Source organism: Aedes aegypti, chromosome 2 (genome assembly GCF_002204515.2).
Source record: "Aedes aegypti strain LVP_AGWG chromosome 2, AaegL5.0 Primary Assembly, whole genome shotgun sequence".
In the NCBI taxonomy this organism is placed as follows: Eukaryota; Metazoa; Arthropoda; class Insecta; order Diptera; family Culicidae; genus Aedes; species Aedes aegypti.
In genome coordinates this window covers 351,168,409-351,190,755 of record NC_035108.1, presented here as the reverse complement: position 1 = coordinate 351,190,755, position 22,347 = coordinate 351,168,409, and the positions used below count along the sequence as shown (strand labels likewise).

The window sequence follows — 22,347 nt, the reverse complement described above, 5'->3', positions numbered from 1 at the left end:
ATACGTCTACAACTATTGCACGGAAGTGGTGTTGTCCGGCATGCCGCATTACCAAAGAAAAACATGAAACGTGGAATCCATCAGAAGATTCTGGGAAAATCATGCCACAGAATTCAATCGGACTGTAAATTTTCTATATGTATTTTATACGGCTTATGTTGACTTCCAACCCGGTGATCTTGCTTAGGAATAGATTAAATACTGGTAAAGGAAAAGACGATGAATTTCTTGCAGAAGCTTCCAAGTTAATCGAAAACAACTGAAAAACAATGTACTTTATATTTCTATATAAATACACGTGTTACCTTTGGTTTGATATGCTTAGGTAGCCATGACTTTTGTGAGTTGAGCATGTATTAATATTCAATAAATATGGATTTATCTCATATCGTCTATTAGTAAAATCGATTTTAAACGAGATAGAAAAATATCATCTTCTCCAAATTTTGCTTACAAGTACTTGAAAGACTGCAACATCATTTGGTGGAAAGATATATTTTTTTGAGGTGCTCATAGTTGAGATACAAGGCATACAAAATAGCTAATTTTAAGATGAAAAACTCAAATAACATGAAAACCATAAGAAATACAACTTTGGTATGTTCAGCAAAGTTGTGGCAAATGATAAGTATAAAAACCTTGTAGAACATAGTAGGCCAATAAAACCAAAAGATAAAACACTTAAGAGCAAAAAACGATTTTTTATTAAAAATACTTAATTATCTCAGCTCTGAAGCAAAACCGAGAAAAAGTTTGTTCGGCAAAGTTGTTTCTATGATCATTTGCTACAACTTTGCTGAACATACCAACTTTCGATTCGTTAAAATAAAAAAGTTGGCGTATACGTCACTATTGCGATCACCGTAAAAAAATTTTTGTTCCGTACATTTTGTAGTACTGAAAATTCTGAACATATTCTCAGAATAAACTATGGCTCTAAAATCAATAAATCTTGACGAAAACCTCATGTCCGCCTAAATTAGCTCCCTGGACCAGTGTGCAATGCACAGTGGTCCAGGAATCAGTTTTACGCGGAAAGATGCATTTTGAGCTTTAGAATGAAACATTAGACAAAAACGGTCTTCTACAAAGTTGTTTGTATTAGTTAAGCCCTTTGTTTGGTGTTATTGAAAATTAGGGTGGACCACATTTTCATAGAAATTGTGTAACTAACTTTCTTATTTATAGAAATTATATTATACATGCTTAAGCAAAGTTGTAGACCATTCAATTTCAAGCAAATTTGCCAAAAAAAGTTTTTTTGTATCTCTTAAATTGACCGATTTAGAGCTTTTTTTATACGGTGACATAGGGTGGTCCGAACAAAACTTGTTTTCTGGCTCTAGAGTTTTCAATTCAAATTTCTCATCAAAGTAGTCCAAGAAACACTTTTAGAGCTTTGAAAAATGCGTAATTTGGTGAGTGAAGAAACTCGCTATCTCCTTCCGTTTGGGAGTTATTGTTGCTTTTCTCTCAAAAACATGCCTACTTTGATTGTGAATATCTCTAATTGGGGCAAACATAAAAAATATCTTTTGACGGCATTCAAAAGACAAAATAAAATTGTATATTATATCAAAAAATTACAGATGTGTTATTTTTGTAATTCTAATAAAATGCCTTGAAAAACAAAGGATTTTAAACAGAAAAACTTTAATAACTTTTGAACAAAAATAGATATCATCAATATTTTTGCATGAAAATTTGCGTTTTGTTCAGTTCTTGAAGTCGTTCTTAGACCGCTTTGACGAGAAATCCGAAATAAGAAAGATAGGGCTCTAAAACTATTTTGAAGATTTTCATAGTATGTATTTCTTTATTATTTTGCATTTTGAGCATGAAAATGAAATTTTAGACAAAAATGATCTTCTACAGAATTGTTTCTAAAAATGTAAGCTAACATACTGTGTCATTTAAACTAGGGTGGTCCACAATATCACACATATCATATAATCAACTTTTTCATTTGCAAAAATACTGATATATGCTCTTAGGCAAAGTGGTAGAACTTGAAATTTTGATCAACTTTACCAAAAAAAGTTTTTCTGTAGCTCAAAATTTGACCAATCTAGAGCATTTTTTCCTAATCATCGCAGGGTGGTCCAACAAAAATAAGTTTATCAACTCTAGTTTTTTTAATATTATTTTCTCATCAAAGTCGTCTATGAACGACTTTTAGAACTTAACAAAACGCAAATTTTCATGTAAAAATATTGATGATATCTATTTTAGTTCAAAAGTTATTAATGTTTTTGTGATAAAAAATATTTGACTTTCAAGACGTTTTATTAGAGTTACAAAAATAACACATCTGTAATTTTTTGATATAATATACAATTTTATTTTGTCTTTTGAATGCCGTCAAAAGATATTTTTTATGTTTGCCCCAATCAGAGATATTCACAATCAAAGTAGGCATGTTTTTGAGAGAAAAACAACAACAACTCCTAAACGGAAAGAGATAGCGAGTTTCTTCACTCACCAAATTACGCATTTTTCAAAGTTCTAAAAGTGTTTCTTAGACTACTTTGATGAGAAATTTGAATTGAAAACTCTAGAGCCAGAAAACCAGTTTTGTTCGGACCACCCTATGTCACCGTATGAAAAAAGCTCTATATCGGTCAATTTAAGAGATACAAAAAAACTTTTTTTGGCAAAGTTGCTTGAAATTGAATGGTCTACAACTTTGCCGAAGCATGTATAATATAATTTCTACAAATAAGAAAGTTAGTTACACAATTTCTATGAAAATGTGGTCCACCCTAATTTTCAATAAAACCAAACAAAGGGCTCAACTAATACAAACAACTTTGTAGAAGACCGTTTTTGTCTAATGTTTCATTCTAAAGCTCAAAATGCATCTTTCCGCGTAAAACTGATTCCTGGACCATAGTGCAATGGTGCATGTACGTATATCGCCTCCACTTTTGAACTCTTATGCACTATCATATACGAGTTTGCGTTCACTGGGTATACTTCGAACTCCCACGAGTTTTATCAGAAATTCCTCGCGGATTTTTCAGAAATTTTGACAAAAAAAAATAAAAAATTCCTTTGAATTCTTTAAAAAATTGAAGGAATTCCTGAAGGAACTTTGAATTCTTAAACATGTTCTAATTGGTCATATTGGAGAAAGTTATATGGAAATCGATAGATAATATTCTGGAAAACTTAGAGCTTCCTTGAGGGAGGGATTCCTGATCCTTATAAAACTTCCAGATCAAATACATGAATGTATCTAAAACGAAATTCTTGGAAAACTTACTTAGAGATTTTTGTGACAAATCGCAACTCGAATTCCTGGTAAGATCTTCGGAAGATTATGTGAAAAATATAACAACGAAACGAGCAGTTATACTTTTGGCAATATCTCTTCAAATCAGGAATCAAACTCTCATGTCGTTATTTCCTGCTACGTTTCTTTTTGTTTGTTTGCTTTCCGCAAATTACGTAACGCTTGAAAATGTGGTGAGGGTCAGCTCAAGTGTTACGACTTACACAAAAATTTGAAAATTGTCATACTAAAATAGGGGGGTGGTCCCAAAACAGTCAGCCACTACCAGTTTTGACTTCCCTAAGATATCATTGATAAAAAAAAATACAAACGAGAGATTTTTCTGGTTCGTCGCTGATATCTGAAAGTCTATTTTTTTCTTAAGCTCGAATAAACTATTTTTTTTCATATCTGACTTAGATCACGGACTTAGATGGTTAAAGGCAGTTTCAGATTATTTGATTAGATCATTTAACTAGCATTTTTGGTTTACATGGAAATTAAAACAAAATCATCAATTTTTTTAAACATTTTGAACGAACAGAAATAATTTTTGTGGAAGTGAAAGAAACTTTATCGTTAGACTTTCTTTTGTTTAAGTGTATCAAAGCTGAACTCCTATCTCTGAAAATAAATATTTAATCATCTAATTTGAAAAATTTGTCAACAATTTATATATTTAGATAAATTTCTTGAATCTGGAATTATTTTCAAAACCTGGAAAAACTGGACATATCAGGGAATTGCATTCCCGTAAATGAGTAGACACCCCGTTTTGTAACAGAGATAATATTCTTAAGTTGGGTTCCTGAAAAATTCCTGAAAAAACTTCTAAAGCTGGAGTTTTACCTTCTTTGAGAACTTCTTTGCAATTTTTTTAATCAATGGAAATTCTGGGAAATGTTCTTATAAATTTGAAAACTAAGTGGCCCTCTGTTAAAACAAATTTTCAACTTCTATTCATTTCTCTCGTCGCTCGCTTGCGATTCTATCCATTTTGTCATTTCATTACTTTCGTTACTCCCTTTCACTCTGAGTATAGGTATTGTATTCACCGAAAAAAGCCAATAAATTGTCATAATAATAAAGTCATGCGGTGATTAAACCTTATAAATGTAAATTTTATAGAGATTCCACAAGATATTTCTACATGTTTTTCCACGGATCCTTTGGACATTTCATCCAATGTAACTTCTGCAGTTCTTTCTAGAGATTCCAAGTGATTCCTTGAATTTCATGCAGGTTTTTTTCAATTTTTATTCAATATTCCTTCAATGTTTTCTCCAAAAGTGATTCTAAATCCTAAAACCTCCAGTGTTTCCTAGATACCTATACTGATTTTTACAGGACTCGCTGTAGCAATTCTTTCAGTAATTACTGCATGGATTCCAAGAGGAATTTTTTAACATATTCCTACGGAAATTCATTTAAAATTCATCCATGGTTTCTAGATATCTTTGTTCAAGGATTCCTCTAGAAGTTCCCCCAGAAATCACTTCATAGATTATTTTTTGGAGATTCTATTGCGAATTCTTCCGAAGGTTCCTATAGGTTGTTATACAGTGCTTACTTCAGTGATTTTTCCAAATATTCATCCAACAATTACCCTAGAGAATAAGTTAAGCTTCAAGAGTCCAGAAGACTCCAACGGTTCTTGCAAGAGTTCTCTCAAGGTATCCTTCAATGAATCTTTAGATATTGTAGGCTACGTGGCGTTTAGGCGTATTGGCAGTGTTTGGATTTTGATCCGAATAAACCGATCGAACCATATTCGGAGAGTGTAACAGTTCGTGAATCATAACAGTTCGTGGTCCTGCAGGCGGATAAATGGGATGAAATTATGGCTTGTGTGTTAACAAATGGATTTTCTCAGAAGTTTCTCCAAGAATTGCTTCAATATTTCCTCCAGGAGAATCACCATAATTCATGAAGGATTTCTTGAACAACTACGTGACGTAATCCTGAAATTCATGAAAGAAGTAAATCCCTCTAAATCCTGCAGTAGGATAACGATCGTATTTTGGACCCTCTAAGGTAGTGATTTTGGTTTATGTACCAATTAATCAATTACTCAGCGTAACCAAGTCAATGAACATACCAAAATGTACAGAAAAGTCAATTTCATCCAAAATGCGTTGAAAGTAGTTTACTAAAAAAGCACAGTTTTTTACTATTTTGGACACCCCAATACAGTTCGGGCCCTCAAAGTATGTATGTTGGACGTCCGGCGTTTTTATTTGATTGGAGAATAAGTCAAAGAAATTATTAGTTTAACATACTCGCGCACAGTCTAATCCATCGATAAACAACGGAAAACATGCAGTTTTTTCATTCAAAATCAAGAAAATTCACAGGAAAATGTGTTCACTGTATTCTATTCTCCAACCGAAACACAGTGAACACATTTTCATCGAAAAAAAAATCAGTTTTGAAAAGAAGAATTGCTTTTGAAGTTTCGATGATGACGATGGTAACGTTGAACGTTAAGAAAAAACACTAATTGAACTTTAACACTTCACTACACTTTTGCAAAAGAAAATACTAAAAATCATTAGTAAGGCGAGCAAATATCTTTAAACTCTATCTCTATGCGTATCTTGACAAATATGCCTCTTTCGTCTGCGACTTCTTCAGTGTTGAGTGCTCGACTAATATTAAAAAAAAACATTTAAGCAAACATCTGAATTAATTTTTGAGGTGTCACGATAAAAATCTGTCCTGTTCGGATTTTCTAAAGAATCCTTGTACTTTTTGCAGTAGCTGTTGCAAATATTCTGTCGAAATGCAGAAAGGAGTTAGGGTAACCTATATATTTTTCACCTCTATATATTTTGGATCCGGGCCATTTTCTAACCAATTTCCCCGTAATCAAAATATCAACTTAATTCGCAAGTGATTTGAAAAGATAGGACTGTTTCACACTTGCAATATTGCTAATCATCAGCAACGTTTTGCTGTACACTTCAGCTCAGCAAAATTCAGCAAAATATTGCTGAATGAATTTAGTACGTAGAGCGACCGTTGTGACAATTCCGAATGAAAATGTTTGATAGACTAGAAATTTTTGTTATAATTTCTGGAGAATCGGCCGCATCGATCTTAAAAGCAATTCAAAGAGTAATTTTTGAGGGAATTTTCGGATGCTTTTTAAAGTATTTTCACATTGGTTAAACTGATCCTTGAGATCAATATATAACGAAGCCACGCATTGAATTTTGAAGAGCATAGATCTAGAGTGTAAGTGTGTAAGTCATCAGATCTTTGGTTCTCCAGATTTGAACTCTTTAAAATTCATGGCGTTGCTTCGACTCATCTCAAGCATAAGGATTTCTACAATGAGTTGCAATCAAAATGATTATTACTCAAATGAAAGCTTGATTAAGTAATTAATCATATCATTTTTAAATATCCAGTAGTTAGTAATACTTTTGTATGTTGTTGTGGTTATGGTTCTTCTGTACGCTATCTGTCTCCGTCTGTAAATCATCATGTTTCCTAAACGTCGCTTATTAGTTTAATCATTCGTATACATACCTTGCTCTCTTTTTCGTAGTGCGCTCATCCATCTCGTATCGTAACACATATTTTTTTCCTACCATATTCATTGTTCTCTCAAAGCACTAGACACTAATATACTATCTTCTCGTTATCTTCGATTTGTTCTCTTCCACCGTAATTGTGATTGCAGATTCTTGGTATCCTTCCTGGTTGATGCCCGCGGTGGAGCTATGCGTGGGTGCCGGCACAGTGGCGTCCGTGTCATCGTTCCTCCCCGATCAGCTGCCCAACCGACCAGGATTACCTGTCGGTATGTGAAACCACAACGAATCACCAACGCTCCACCACTGATGGAGGGTGAAGCTCTGGTCAGCCGGATTCTGGAATTGGCCCCGGTCGGTGCCAAGTTTTTGGGGTAAGTCATTGAAATTTCAACTACGCCGTGGGGACATTTGTTTGATTGGTTTCCAAAAATTTCAGCCCGGTAATTATTGAAGTTCCTCACTTTGCCTCGCTGCGCGAGAAAGAACGTGAAATCATTATTCTGCGGTCTGACAATGGAGAGACCTGGCGAGAGCACACCCTGTACGACAGTGAAGAAGCCATTCACGACGTGCTGAACGATACATTCAAGGGAGATACCTTGAACCTATTGGAAGACTTGCACACTAACAGAATCACTCGTATTCTGACGAACGATTTCCCACACTATTTTGCGATCGTGTCTCGAATCAGGCAGGAGGTACACGCCATTGGACCAGAAGGTGGCACCGTTTCGGCCACAGCTGTTCCTCTGGTTCAGGCAATCTTCCCACAGAACGCTCTGACCAAGAAGATCCGCGTCGGCCTTCAGGCTCAACCAATCGATATGAACACCACAGCGAATCTGTTGGGTCGAAGCGTTGCGGTATCTCCGGTGGTAACGGTTGAACCCAGACGGCGCAAGTTCCACAAAGCGATTACTTTGAGTATGCCTGCCCCGAAGGCGTACAACTCAGGAATGATCAACCAGTACTCGGGCAATGCGCCGACCTTGAGATTACTCTGCTCTATCACCGGTGGACAGAACAAAGCCGTCTGGGAAGATGTGACTGGGTCGACTCCGTTGACCTTCGTTAACGATTGTGTTTCGTTCACAACGACGGTTTCGGCTCGCTTCTGGTTGATGGACTGTCGGAACATCAACGAGGCGACCAAGATGGCCACCGACCTGTACTCGCAGATGTCGCATGTGCCATTCATGGTCAAGTTCGTCGTCTACGCCAAGCGAGTTGATCAAAACGAAGCGAAGTTGAGCGTGTTCTGTATGACCGATGATAAGGAAGATAAGACCCTGGAGCATCAAGAGCACTTTACGGAGATCGCCAAGTCTCGTGATGTGGAAGTTTGTGAAGGTCGTGTGGTTTATCTCGAATTCGCCGGCAATATCATTCCGGTCATGAAGACCGGCGAGCAGCTTTCAATACAGTTCAACGCGTTCAAGGAAAATCGGCTTACGTTCACTGTCAAGATCAAGAGCACTCTGGACGAACTTCTTGGTCGCATTTCGTTCATGAACGAACCCAAAGTGGCCAAGGGTGAACCAACCCCTACCCCCTTGTGCACCCTAAGCTTCACATTGCCTCCAGAGAAGTACGGACTCGGTGGAGATGAGATGGAGACAGGATCCGAATTCGATCAGAGTTCCACGGAAATTCTGAACTATGACCAGCAAGCAATTGTCAACGCTGCCAACCGAAGCAAAACGCTCAACTTCACGTTCCAGAACGGCGACGCCGGTAGTGAGATTCACAAGGCCGACATCAAAATCACCGACATTTGCAATCTGCTGGGATCGGATTGGCCTCTGCTGGCAGAGGAACTACAGATTTCACCGAGCGACGTAGATCTCATCAAGGCCGAGTACGAGAACGACGAAGCCCAGCAGGCAGTGGTAATGCTGCGTTTGTGGTTGCGTCAAGCCGGCAAGGATGCCACCGGAAACGTCCTCGAGCAAGCGCTTATTAAAATAAACCGGGCGGACATAGTGAGCAAATCGATTACCAACATGGAACTGGTGACGGACGAACGTGAGAAGAAGCTCGCGAAGCAACAACTCGGCTCGACCAACGGAATTGACGAAGTGGATCCGGTGAAAATCAACGGGGTGCAAAGTTACGCGATGGAGGGTAAGTAGCTATACTCCGACCTTTTTTTTTTTGCGACCGTAATAGAGGTGTAGAAGATCCAATTATGTTTTTGAAAAAGGCAACGACTAAATGTCAGAATGCAAATCCAAGGTTTCCGGAAAAGTTGAAGCATGGTTTGAGATTTTAAAAATGGCCATTATCATTTCAAATTTTGAAATTTTATAGTAGCACTGCGCGTATTCAACAACTGTTTAACGGTTATACAAGAACTCCTTCAGATATGAAAACGCAATCAGCGATCTTTCTTGACGATGTTGGTGGTCTAATTACTTTCGCTTCTACTTCATAAGCAGAAGGTCATGGGTGCAATCCCAGGCCCGTCTCTTTCCTCGTACTTTGTAGTTTTATCTATCACTTGCTTATATCTTTCACTCTTAAGATGATTATAAAACGAAACCAGACATCGAATTTTCAAGAGCACTACTCTAGAGAACCAAAGAGCGCTCTGAGCTGAAAATTTGATCGATTGATTATCACCAGCATTCAACCAATTGATCTAATTGTCAACGCTCACGGATATCAGGTTCTCTAGATATGTTAACTTGAAAATTCAAAGTTTGGCTTCGTTGTATAATCACCTTAACTATCATACTTAAACTATTCGTTCATATCAATCGCTTCATATGCTGTAATATCAATCTCTTCAACCTCAGATTCAACCCACGAACCAGCGGAGGAGAAGCAAGAGCACGAAACCGACGAAAAAACGAGCAAGGAGCCATCGACGTCTTCGTCGGCAGCGTCCTCGCCGGACAACACCGAAGCAATCCAGCAAATCCGCAGGGAAAGTGCAATCTTGGGCATTGCTTCCGAGAAGAAGGACGGCGATCTGGCCACCCCGCCACCCAGTCCGGCCGAGTACGCATTCCCAGCGGCTGCCCAACAGCAGCCGGCAGCAGTGAGTCAACAGGTCCCCGTAGATGATGTCGAGCAGCAGGGTAAGTAAGCCCCACTAACCCCGTGGCTGTTGTTAGTAGTGAGTTCGTTTTTTCCAATCCCCATTTTTTCCAATTTTGAATCTACTTTCGACTTCCTGTCTACTACAACAAATATGTTCTTCTCGATTGGAGACTACCTTCGTTCTCCAAGTTTTGTTTGATTTTGTTTGTTAGTTTGTTTAGAGCCCCTCCCATCTGACATAACTCGCCGCCACTTTTACGCCGGGTTATTTTATTTCGTTTTTCAGTCCCTAGTTTTGTGTTTCATGTTTAGTTTTGTTCTGCTCCATATTGTTTCACACAATTCCCTACGCTATATTTTTGTTTTTGATTTTTTGTTTAGTTTCGCAACCGATGATATTGGTTTGTCGTTTTTCTGTTTTAATTAATCTTAATTCTGTTCGTTTGTATGCGTGTGTTTGTGATTTAGTACGGATTTACGAGTGAGTGTTTGTGACTTTTTGTCCTTCGTTTTTTGACCGCATAGAATAGATTGATGGTTTCCAAAATTTGTCCCATCGTTTTGTGAGTCTTTCATATTCTAAAGCGTTTTGTTAGTAATTTTGTCTCCTAAAATCTGAAAGATTGTTTGAGTTTTCGAGTAAATAATAAAAGCAAAAGTTAATAGTCTCATCTAAAAGGAACGCCAGTTGAATTGTTCTTAGCTTTAGATAGGTTTGTGAATACTAACTCATAGTCAGATCTTAGTTGTAGTATATAGAGGTGACTTAACCCCAATCTCCTGTGTTATTTCTTCGGTGTTAGAGGTTAAACTGTAGGGTCAGATGCACACTACTGTACAAACTGTTTGGAAACAGCCCTTGCTAAATCTCCTATTGTATATGAACCTTTGGAAGGATTTTGAGTTGGAAGCTTCACTCTCCTCTGAATTGTTTGGTTGGGTAGGGTACATGGTTTACGATTTCCTCCTTCCTGCGTTAGGTTGTAATTTCATCATTTGTTGGTAATCGTCTTTAGTAGACTTCTTCTTTTGTTGAGTTTAGTTTTGTTCGAATTTATGTTCACAACGTTGCTTCAAACCATTATATTATTCTTTTTTTGTTGTTTATAAGCGTTACTTTACGCTTTGTTCTTTCTGTCTGGACGCTTGGTGGTGACGTGTTCCTGATCATGTAAATTTTCAAACATGCATTGAAAATACAAAACTTTCAAAAACGACTTTACTTTATAACGTGGGAGATTTCCTCGGTAAATTTTTCTTTCCAGCTAAATTATGTCTTGACCCAAACCAATGAGCCAAAATCTCGTAAATCTTTGGCATATTTTGAGCGTGTATTGAAAAACGGTATTTTTTCTAACTTTTATAACGAGATTGTTGGACGCTGGGCTAGTTCATCTTGAGACCAACGGGTTTACTTCCTTTGCGAAGGACTAACCACTACACCAGACCCATATGGGAGAATTTATTATGTGTTCCAGTTATGTCTATAGTGGTTTCTATTTCGCCATACGTGATGATATCAATGTTTTCATATTTTGAATTGTTTCGTATGTTTAAGCTTTAATATACCAAATGTATCTGGATGTTAAAACATTCAGAAAAAAAATGTACAAGTTTTCGATTTTTACATAAGGTTAAATAGGGAACCTCTATGGTCATAAGTGGCACACTTTCTCCTTATACCTCCCACAAGTTCTACGCGATATTCAGGAAAATTAACGCTATAGGCTACGTTCGGTAGACATTTTGGTTAGTAAGCGAGTAATATTTGCGCATTGGCTTGCAGATCACTCATCAAATTCCTCTTCAGAAATTCCGGAGCGAATTCTTTTCACAATAAATAACTGTAATCACAAAAATACAAACCAGAGACGCTTTAAAAATAAAAGGCATTAAAAAGGCTCTTTAAAAATTGTCAAAGCACCGAATATAGAAAGAAGTTTTTAACGTCTAGGAAAACGCTGAAAAAAATCTACTTTACTGCCGTGAATCGTAAGTCAGACCCATCTGTAAAAAAAATGCATTGAGAAAATGGGCTATGAAGTTTCCCAATTAGATTTCCATATAAACCTAGCTTTCCGTTTGAGAAAAGTAAAAATTTCTGCTCAAGAAATGGTCAAGAAATTTCCTACAGTGAGCTCCATTTGAATTGACATTTCTTTTCAACTGCGTAGTGCGATAAAAAAAATGCTTTTCTTGAGCATTTCTTGCAAGAAATTTCTCACGCATCCAGATAGGCGATTACTTGTCTGTTGAAGAGCATACTTCGCTAAAATGCTCAAAAAATTCCAGAGAAATCTAATCAATCTTTCAATCAATTTCAAGATAGTAGAATTTCTACATAATCTATAAAGCAATGGAATAAATTTAGACAACAAATCAGTGTAGAAATTCTGATTTGCCAAGGAACGAAGCAATCCTTAAACTAATTTCTGGAGACAATCATATCTTCTATCTATCTATCTATCTATCTATCTATCTATCTATCTATATAAATAAAAATGGAATGGTGTTTGTATGTCACGAAATGGCTCAAGAACAGGCCAACGGATTTTCATGAATCTTTCACAGTTGAATTGCTTAAGGGCTCCGACGTGTACGTGTGAAGGAAAATATTAGGAAAGTCTTCGAAGTAACCGGGAAAATGGGAGAAAACTAATCTGTAATTTTGCATGGGGGATAGGCACGACGTTTAACAACAGCCTACTTGATGGCAAGACGAAGTTTGCCGGGACCACTAGTTTGGAATAATATCTGCAGAAAATGCAAGAATACTATTTGCTTCTCTGGATAATCCTTTTTGGAATATGAAGGAATTCTTCGAGCACGCAAATCAATGATGCAAACAATCAGTAAATAAATTCTTATTTTTGAAGGAATTTATAAAGGAATTCTTGCGAGAAACCTTGAAGGATTCCTGGATGAATTTATGAATAAATCTCTGAAGTAAAGCCTGGAGAAATTCCTTAGAGGAATGATGGAAGAGATCTCCGGAGCAATACTTGAAGAAATACCTGGTGGCAACCTTTCTTGGAAAAAATCTCAGATAGAAAAATTAAACCTTTCTCTTGAAACACTTCCATCATGAATTAATATAAATATGATAAATCCTTTGGACCTATCTCGGCGTTGTGTGTGAAGAATTTCTCGGAAAAATACACGAAGAATTCTTTGAAGAAATGTTTAGTTGAATTTCTGAAAATAAACTTTTGGAGGAATCTCCTAGAAGAATTCCTGGAAAATGTTCTACTTGATTTTTTTGAACAAGCTCCAGGAGAAATTCTTGAAAAATACCCGTAGAAGGATTGTAAGCTTATGGAAATCTCATGAGAATCCTCGTAAGAATACATGGACACTTGGATTATAGTTTGAGGAATTTCTGGAAGAATCCCTAAAAATCTTGAAAAATGCTTCCAGGAATCAATTGATGAATTTCCTGGGAAGCTCTAATGGAAACCCCTGAATGAAATTCTAGAAGAATTACTGTAAAAATCACTGGATCAATCCGTAGAATATTATCTAGAAAATCTAGGAGGATTAAGACTTCCATGAAGAAACTGCGAGTTTCATGCATGAGAAAATCTACAAAACCTCCAGGGCAGAATCTCTGTCCTAATGCAATTCCTTCAAGAATTCATTAAAGATATTGAGACTACTGAAAATATCTGAAAAAATCGTATCATGAATTTCTTAGGGTGTTTCGTATACAAAATCTGTGTACTCTAATAAGAAATCTCTAGAAAAAATTCCAAATTTATTTCGCGGGAAATCTTTAGAAGAGATCTTTGTATGAATTCAAGCAAAAATCTCGGGATAATAGCCTTGATAAATTTCTAGAACTATTTCTAGCTCAATTCCAATAAATTTTGTATAAATGACTTGAAATGACTCATTTCATGAATTCATTAATTTCTTGACAGAATCTTTTAACCCGTATGGGCCTGAATGAAAGCAAAAACTTGAAAATGAACAAACGGAACACGTTGTCACCATCGACCGACAGTCCGTCCCATCATCACAACCATCGAACTCTCTTTTTGTTTTATACTAATCTAAATCAAACCTTCCGAACAACCCATTTTCAACCGTCCCATCGTCGTGATATCAACCGCAACTTCGATAACCTGCAAATCGTTCCGAATATATGAAACAACTACCACCACGCGCTCTCATATGATGAATCTCGTGCACAATTACCCCTGGTTCGATTCACAAATGCTGCACGGAATGAACTCTCGTCTCTGCACCACGATCGTGCCTGGATGCGATGCAAAACTGTTAACCCACAATCATATCGAATTATAACTCACCGTTGCTTTTCCGTGTCATGTGCACCAATCAACCAATCAACACACCACGTGATGCTTGTGTTCGTGTTTGCTTCCTTCCTGTACCCTTGTTGCGCACTCTTGCAGTTGTTGCTGAGGATGTTCAGGAGATCATCCAGGCTGCGATCGCCGAACACGACACCACCGGGGACGACGATGACGAGGAAGAATACGAAGAAGGTGGTGACTCTACGGATGACTTTGAACAGCTCGATCTGGAAACGGACAAAAGTGGCAAGGTTCGGACGATCAAGAAGCACTCCAAGGTCAACATCAAGATCAACAAACAGTTAGCCCACAGGCCGAACGTTGAAGACATTGAGTGGGAAGTTACGCCCGTTGTCGCGAGTGATGATCAAGGCGAACAGCCGGAAGTGGTAACGAAAGAGATCTCGTCGGTCAACTTGGAGGATGTCTCCAACGATCGAAGGTATAGTTTAGATAGAATGGACCCCTCACCAGGTTCCCTGCGGGTGGACGCTGGCCGAATGTTTGAAAAGTCCTTCTCGACACCGGGTGAAGGTGAACAGAAAACCGAGCAGATTGTGATCATTTCCTCCGACAACAATATCTCCGAAGTGGCAGCGGATTACTCCGGCGACATAGATGAGTTTATTTTCGTACAAACGTCGCCGGAGAACTACGCCAAGATGGAGAAGGATCAGAACACCACCGACGAGGACGACAACAGCAATTTGGTGATCATCACCGAGGAGCACTACGACTACGAAATGGAAGACGATCGACGATCGAGTGTGATCGATCAGTCCCCGCAGGACGACGATGATGATTCCCCGCAGAAGTTCATCGTCGGAGGTAGTAGCTCGGAAAGTGACGAAGATCGGATCGTCGGTGGTGAGGGAAGAGATCTAGCACCGGATCAACCGGTCGGATCCAATTGTCCTACTCCGTCCATAACGGTTACGCAGCCCGGAGCCACCAGCGCAACCGGCGTAGCAAGTTATTCCAGTCGAACAGGTGGTTCATCCAGTGGATCGGACGTAGCTCTGCATGAAACTGGCGGCGAGCTGAGTGATGACGACGAAACAGGTAATTTCATCCAAAATTTTAACTGTAATCACTCACCCTCTTACACACACTATGAACAATTGGTTTAGTCCCAACCCCATTCCATCTACCCCATGTTTGGAACGCAAATCTAGCTTCGGTTATAGTGTTTCGGGAGAGTCGGTATCCCCACGTGCCGATTCGTTTTGTATGATTTATCATTTAAAGTTCTAGTAATCTGCGCACTATGACAACTAGGTGGAAGGATACGATGTAATGAAATGCCCCCCCAATGGTTTCTCTTCCGTTCTGTACAAACAACAATCGCTTGTTATGGCTATTTATTTTTGTTCTATAAAAGCTTTGATTTCTATTTTCCGATATATTTTGGTTTGGTTCTCCTTTAATTCTGGTTCATTTTTTGGTTTGAAACGTTTTATTACCATTCGCTATCGATTACTTTCGGTAGTTACGAAATAGGGGCTTTACTAACTCTCACATAGCTGCACTATTCCACGCAGAAGTCATGCACCATTAACCAATACGGTTTCACTGCCGTAACGTTTCCAGAATAATGAGAGTGTGAGGTTTCTCTCTTGACGTATTCATAAGGTAAGAGCTGTTCAACTCAAGGTTTTGCTAGATCAAAAAGATTATTGAAATAAGTAGATGAAAAACCGAATTTAGTACTACACCATTTAACTCCACTAGAGTTTGTATCCGTTGACAGATATGCGTACTTGACCTCAACTGTAAGACCGTCTTAAGTGTCGTGTACTAAACTCGACTTCCAGTGTCTCCAGAGTCTTCCAGAGTCGAGTCTAGTACACAATAATTATGATACAATTTTTCAGCCATTTTGGTGTAAACCTCCACCTTCAAGGTGGCTGTTTGAACCTTCACCTTCAAGTTGGAAAGTTTGTATGAAAATTTAAATGACAAAACTAAAATAATTCGCCGGTAAAATATCCGTATTGATGCTAGTAAAAAATATCGAAACTTATTTAGAAAGTATCTGAAGGAATCAATTCATTTTTAGATATTTTTTGGTTGAGGTTTTTGCAGAAGTTCACTGAATTATAATCTCAAATGGGGCAATGAAATTGAATGAAATCTCGCAGAGACGAATGCCCCGTCAGGGCAAAATCTCTTAAAACCAAAAAAAAAAAAAAAATGAAATCTCTTTTCCGATTCGTTCGATTGAGTTGTTGCCTATCTAGTTTTTATAGCTGAAGAAAAAATTTTCACTTTGAGATGATTACGTACTATTTGCATCACAGTAGAAACATTTTTTTATTTTTTCAAAGTAAATTCCACATAAATATATTTGGTTTATTCGCTACTAACAACCCCTTCCCACCCACGATGGGTATGGATTGGAAAAAAATGCTTCAAACAAAATTTTCTTGAACAAAAGATGTTTGAAATTATCTAAAATAATGGAAATCGTTGTAAATTTTAATTGTAAATCAATAATTATTTGATTGTTGATCAATAGTAACACTTTACCGTAATTTACCGTAATCCGCAAATTTCACCGTAATCTCAACAGCGGTGCAATAAAACACCGTAAATCCGTCGAAATTCAACGGGTTCCGGTGAAAATTTACCGAAAACTGTAAAAAAATGCTGTACTCCGTCAATTTATTTCACCAAACTTTTCAGCTGTTTAGATAACGGTTTCCTGTAAACGGATTCCTGTAAAATTATTTAAGCGTGTACATACACCATGGGCATTGAATGGTTTTGACGTTAACTGCGTCTTACGGCAATATACTGGGTGTCAATCGAAAATCTAAAATGTCGCGACTGTCACGAAATTATGTAAGACTTTGAATTCTAATAATTCAGCCATTTATCGGTACATTTTCAATATTTTCCAACCATTCGGTTTTGGAATTTATACAACATTTTACTCAAATGGAGAAAACTTTTGATTTTTGACGAAAGATTGTCGAAAATTGGGAAAATGTCCACCCCATTCTTACGCAAGCGCACGGGAAGCGCACTATAAGAGGAGACCAATTTCTACTTCTTCGCTCATTCTTTTTTTGATGTTAACTACATCTTACGGCAATATACTAGGTGTCGATTGAAAATCTAAAATGTTGCGACCGTCACGATATTTTGTTAGAGTTTGAACTAAAGGAAGGCTGCAACTATGACCTTCGACTAAAATTCAAATGCAGAAAATCCCTTGGCGTAGTTTAGTTAACGTCATGCGGTTGTGTCTTGTACACAACCCCCTTTGATTTTTTTCTCTATCTTCATTAATGAAATTTCAAGACCTGAACTAGTTTATATCGGGACCAACGGCTTTACTTCCCTTCCGAAATAAGTCGTCACTAAAACTGTTCACGACATAAGTGACTATCTCGGGGAAGGGATTTGATCCCAGGTCCTTGGCGTGAGAGGCGTGATTTCTAAACACTGCACCAGATCTGTCTTCTACACTGAGAAAAATCCACACGTTTGATCCGTGTGTTCAAAATTATGGATCGATTAATGAACGTCTATATCGATTTGTTGTGATTTTCTCACAAACTTTGTGTGTGTTACACATTCAATTCTTTAGTTTTGCTTCATGGACTGATTCATCAACCGACAACATGAATTCCATAATTTTCCACATAAGTTCCTGAAGCTTTCCATTTCAAATTCGTATGCGTCAACCTATGGGTGCAGTGCATAGATCATCACCCAACACGGATTCAGTGTCATGTCGATCGATAGTCATCATCATGTTAGTGAAAGTAAACTGAAAGTGTTAGAGGAAAATTTGCGGATTCGTTTTTCTTTCTATTAGTGTAGATGTCCGAGTAAAGATGAGGAGTTCATTCTAATTTTCTATAAATAAATTGCATTACTTCCAGCATTGGATATAATGTATGGTGTTAGAGAATGTTATTATACCGTGAAGTCAATGACGAAATCCATATGGCTACCACACTCAAGTCATGAGGTTCTTCTCATTGCGCAAATCTATAAGTAAAACACACGAACTTGACATGTACAGTACTGGACAGAATAAAGTACGCATTGGCCGTTTTCCCATACAAAATGGTCAAGTTTGGAGATCTGAATCTCAGCTTTTAGTGTTCCGATTGATCTGAAATTTTCACCACAGCCTAGATATAACATAGATTATACTCAATTAAAATATCACTGCATTTGAAACACAATCTTTTAAATTATTAAAAATCTCTCAATTTGCAAAAAACTGCAAAATTTAATTTTGAAAATATTTTGAAAACAATCAGCTTTACCGAAAAATGATGTTCTGCAAACTTGTGTGTCTTATCAAATTGTACATTTTTGCAGAAGGACATATTGCTCTAAATATTTTCATTTAAAAATTAATTTTACTTTAAAATTTTGTCATTTTTATCAAAATTTGAGATTTGCGATAACTTAAAAGTTCGTTAATGAAAAACTATGAATTTCTAGCCTAGCAAATTTGAGGTTACTTTCAAGCTGCGGTGAAAATTTCAGGTCAATCGGACAACTAGGAACCGAGATATAAGACTCCAAACTTGATCATTTTGTATGGAAAAACGGCCAACGCGTACTTTATTCTGTCCAGTACTGTAAATTTTTCTCAGTGTATTACGTTAAAGGGTTGAATTAACACTGAAATTGCTGAAAATTTCATAGAATACTATTTTTATTAGAGGGATTGATATATGGGAGATTGAATTTTCAAATGTTTATGTAATTTGAACCGCTCTACTCTATAGTTTTTACTGTATGATATATTGTTGGGGCTTTCCCAAGCCTTAACTGGTATTATTTACCTTCTTTATTATAATGGGGTTTCTTCACTTAGCGTACCTGTAAAGGCCATTCAAGCAATATGTACGTACTAAGAGAGGGAACCAAAATCTTACTTTTGCTTTTTATGGAGGGAACGATATTCAGATAAAATCTAACGGAAGGGATTCTTGAACAAATCTATCAATAATTTACACAATTGTTAGCCTTAATTGCCATCTGAATAGCACATCAATATTTAAAACATTTTTTGCTTATTTTATGATCTCGCCCTAAAAGGCAGGTAACCAAGTGTGTAGCTTGGTTGTACTGAGCAAAAGAATGGATTTACAAGTTATTTATGAACGTTACGGTGGAGAGAAGTTTTTCTTCTACCTCACAGCGATGGTAGTTTTTTATCACTCGGTTACCAATGGCTTTTAGGGCGAGACCATAAGTTATGCGAGATTTATTCATTGAATTGAATTAATTTTAGATTGGAACATAACATGATTATTTTTGTAAAAGTAAGTACTTACCATGGTGGGAGGTAAAGGTTTAGAAAATCTGCTATAACGTGTTCAATGGAACGTATTGAACGTTACCATAAAGTTTAAAAAGGTTCCACAATACATTCGGCATGACGACTTATTCGACCTTATATGTACAGCATAATTACAGGATTTGACCAAATGATCCATTGATAAGAATTATCTTATCAATCACTTTTGAGCTTTCATCAGTCATATGATTTCATATATATTATTACACTGAAATTCAAACGATCAATTGCTGTTCCACCTATCTATTTTGTATGATTCATTCAACTCTGCACATATTTCGATGCAACCATAGGTATGATTAAACGAAATGTAAAATACATCCATCTCAATATTATTGTTGTCATTGTGTTCTAAAAGTAATCAGTGTTGATAGCTTCACACACAAATTTCAATCAATAAGCTCTCCCCCTCATTAGCGATCTGCTTCGGAAATATCACGCTTGAGATTTTCATGCAAAATCATTCAATCATGAAACTCAAAAATGACTCAATCTTGAAACCCGTCAAAAACTCATGAAAACTTAATGTAGAATTAATGTAGCAAGGATAATTATAATTCTACCAGACCTACGGGCTTTGTGCAAGAAAACTTTGAAAACTCCGAGGCAACGATTCAAACAGATGAGCCATTCATGATTTTTTGACTGCTGAGTTGCGTAGAAAACTCATTCTGAAAGGGATGAACTCTAAGTGTTCTACAGGAACTACAGTCGACTCTCCGTAACTCGATGTTCAAGGGACCATCGACTTATAGAATTATCGAGTTATAGAATACACCGACACATACATGTATCACTTCTGTAAGAAAGCATTATTATTTTGTTGATAGTATTTTAAACTTGAAACTTTTTTTCGAAATGCTCGAAAAATCACATATTTTATACTGGAAATATTTTTTATTATTTTCATGTATTTCAATTTTTATTATAAATAGCAAGTATTTATTAACCTCCAAACAAGAATTAGACCACGTTTCCCCAATTAAGAAGATTTTAAAATAGATATCAAGTTATGGAGAGATATTTTCTTCTCACGTGACATCGACTAGCGGAGATATCGTTTATCAGTTTATTGCCTATTGTATTGATCTAATGAGTAACTATTGCATATCACTCATCTGATTCGATTTGTTTTTGGCGAAAATCAATGGAGCTCTGAAACTACCATGGAAAAGAGAGAGTTAAGAAATTTCTCCACGGCAATAGCATTTCTGAAAAAAAAAACCGCCTCAATTTATGCTCTAACCATATTTCTTTGATCTGTAAGGTTCTAATCTCAAATTATAACAGTCTTAAATTCTGTTGTAGAGTTTCTCCTGCTTTGAGATATTTGTAAAGTACAAGACCATTCTACGAATTAGAGATAAGAAGGATACGGGAAATTCTCGAATATTCTTCTGTTGTAGTGCTTTAAAATTTATTCCGTAGCCCTCAATTAAACATTTTGGTGAATCTGTTCAAAGCGTTAATCACAGACAGGCAACTCTGGGATTGTATATAAATGATAGCTCTAAACATCTCGAAGATTCATTTCACTGCGGAACAAGTTTTTGACTCAAGCTACAAAATACTTTTCACTTAATTTGAGATCGATGAATCTGTTGCCGTTTCTGAAAATGTCATAGCACATCTGGTTTTTGAGATATTGATAGTTGAAAATGAATTATTTATCGGCAAGCCATCTTGCATGCAAGTTTTCCAGCTTGTAAGCTGATTTTTACGCTAAATTTGCTACATAAATCAGTGTTTAGGTACTGAAATATACTACACTCAGGCAAATCGAATATCGAAATACATAGGAACCGCTTATGAAAATTCGCCACAATAAATCGGGTTGGAATTCATAGCTTTGCCTTATGAAACCAAAATTTCAAAACAAAAATATGTTTCGCGGCAAACTGGAATCAAACCAAGGACCTTGCGATCGTTAGGCCCGTGCGTACACCACGCGCCTATTGACGCCTTGATGTGAGTTGATGCTTAAAACGATAGATACAGCGTTCGTATTGCAATAACCGTTCCACCTTCCATAAGGAAAAATGTATGTATTTCGATAGTCTAGTTCAGGGGTTTGCGGAGCACTTTTTGAAATTGAATCGTTGCGCGGTCACCTGTTCTTCATCTCCGTTTGAAATCAGATTTTACTCACTTAAACTGACCCAGTAATTCCTATTAGAATATTGAAGTGAGATTTACAGTCAGTTGGGTTAATTCTATGAGTTGCGTGAGGTGAGAATTGTTGATCTCGTATAGCTAGGTGACAGTGCTCGACTCAAGTGAAGTGGTGATTAACACGAGACCGACAGTTCTCACCTCACGCCACTCGTAGGATAACCACAAGTGACAAAAGTTAGTAACCCAAAGTTTTTTTTTTTCATAGAAAATGTCCAAATTTGGGGCTCTGTGTCTCAGCTTGTGGTACCGTGAACCCTTGCTAATTTGAACGGCACCTCATGCAAACCATCGGGGTTTATTTCTAATTTGAACTTCTAGTCACCCTACGAACAATACAAAATTGTACTTCTGGTTACCCTATTAGCTTTTTTGATTTGATTCTGCGTTCCTTTCCACAACGTAGCATTTCACTTTACTCCGTTCCATGAGCTAAATGACGTTTGAATCATTTTCAATCTAAACGATGTGCAAATTAGCAGGACACACATTAAAAAGTGTCCATATTAAATGTGGTCAAACCAACGGAGGTACCCGGTAGTCCGAATTGACTGAAATTTAGATGACGAACTAACAATAACCTGAAATTTTGAAAATTCATTACATTGCCGTCATTTTCTGATCAGTTTCAGAGCGTTGTTCGAAGACAAATGGGTTTGCACGTGT

General features: G+C 37.0%; 1 protein-coding gene across 7 annotated transcripts in view; it reads left to right on the top strand.

Annotated features, from left to right (window-relative positions):
* LOC5578031 (ankyrin-2) overlaps nt 1-22,347 on the top strand; it is a 333,086-nt gene that overhangs the window by 283,389 nt on the left and 27,350 nt on the right. For 5 of the 7 annotated variants that reach the window (XM_021846274.1, XM_021846273.1, XM_021846275.1 and 2 more), the window contains 4 exons: nt 6,963-7,187; nt 7,253-8,940; nt 9,615-9,899; nt 14,277-15,239. In XM_021846274.1, the coding sequence (XP_021701966.1) occupies nt 6,963-7,187; nt 7,253-8,940; nt 9,615-9,899; nt 14,277-15,239 (3,161 nt within the window). The remainder of the gene's footprint in view (nt 1-6,962; nt 7,188-7,252; nt 8,941-9,614; nt 9,900-14,276; nt 15,240-22,347) is intronic. The other 2 variants (XM_021846277.1, XM_021846276.1) reach the window with 1 other exon arrangement.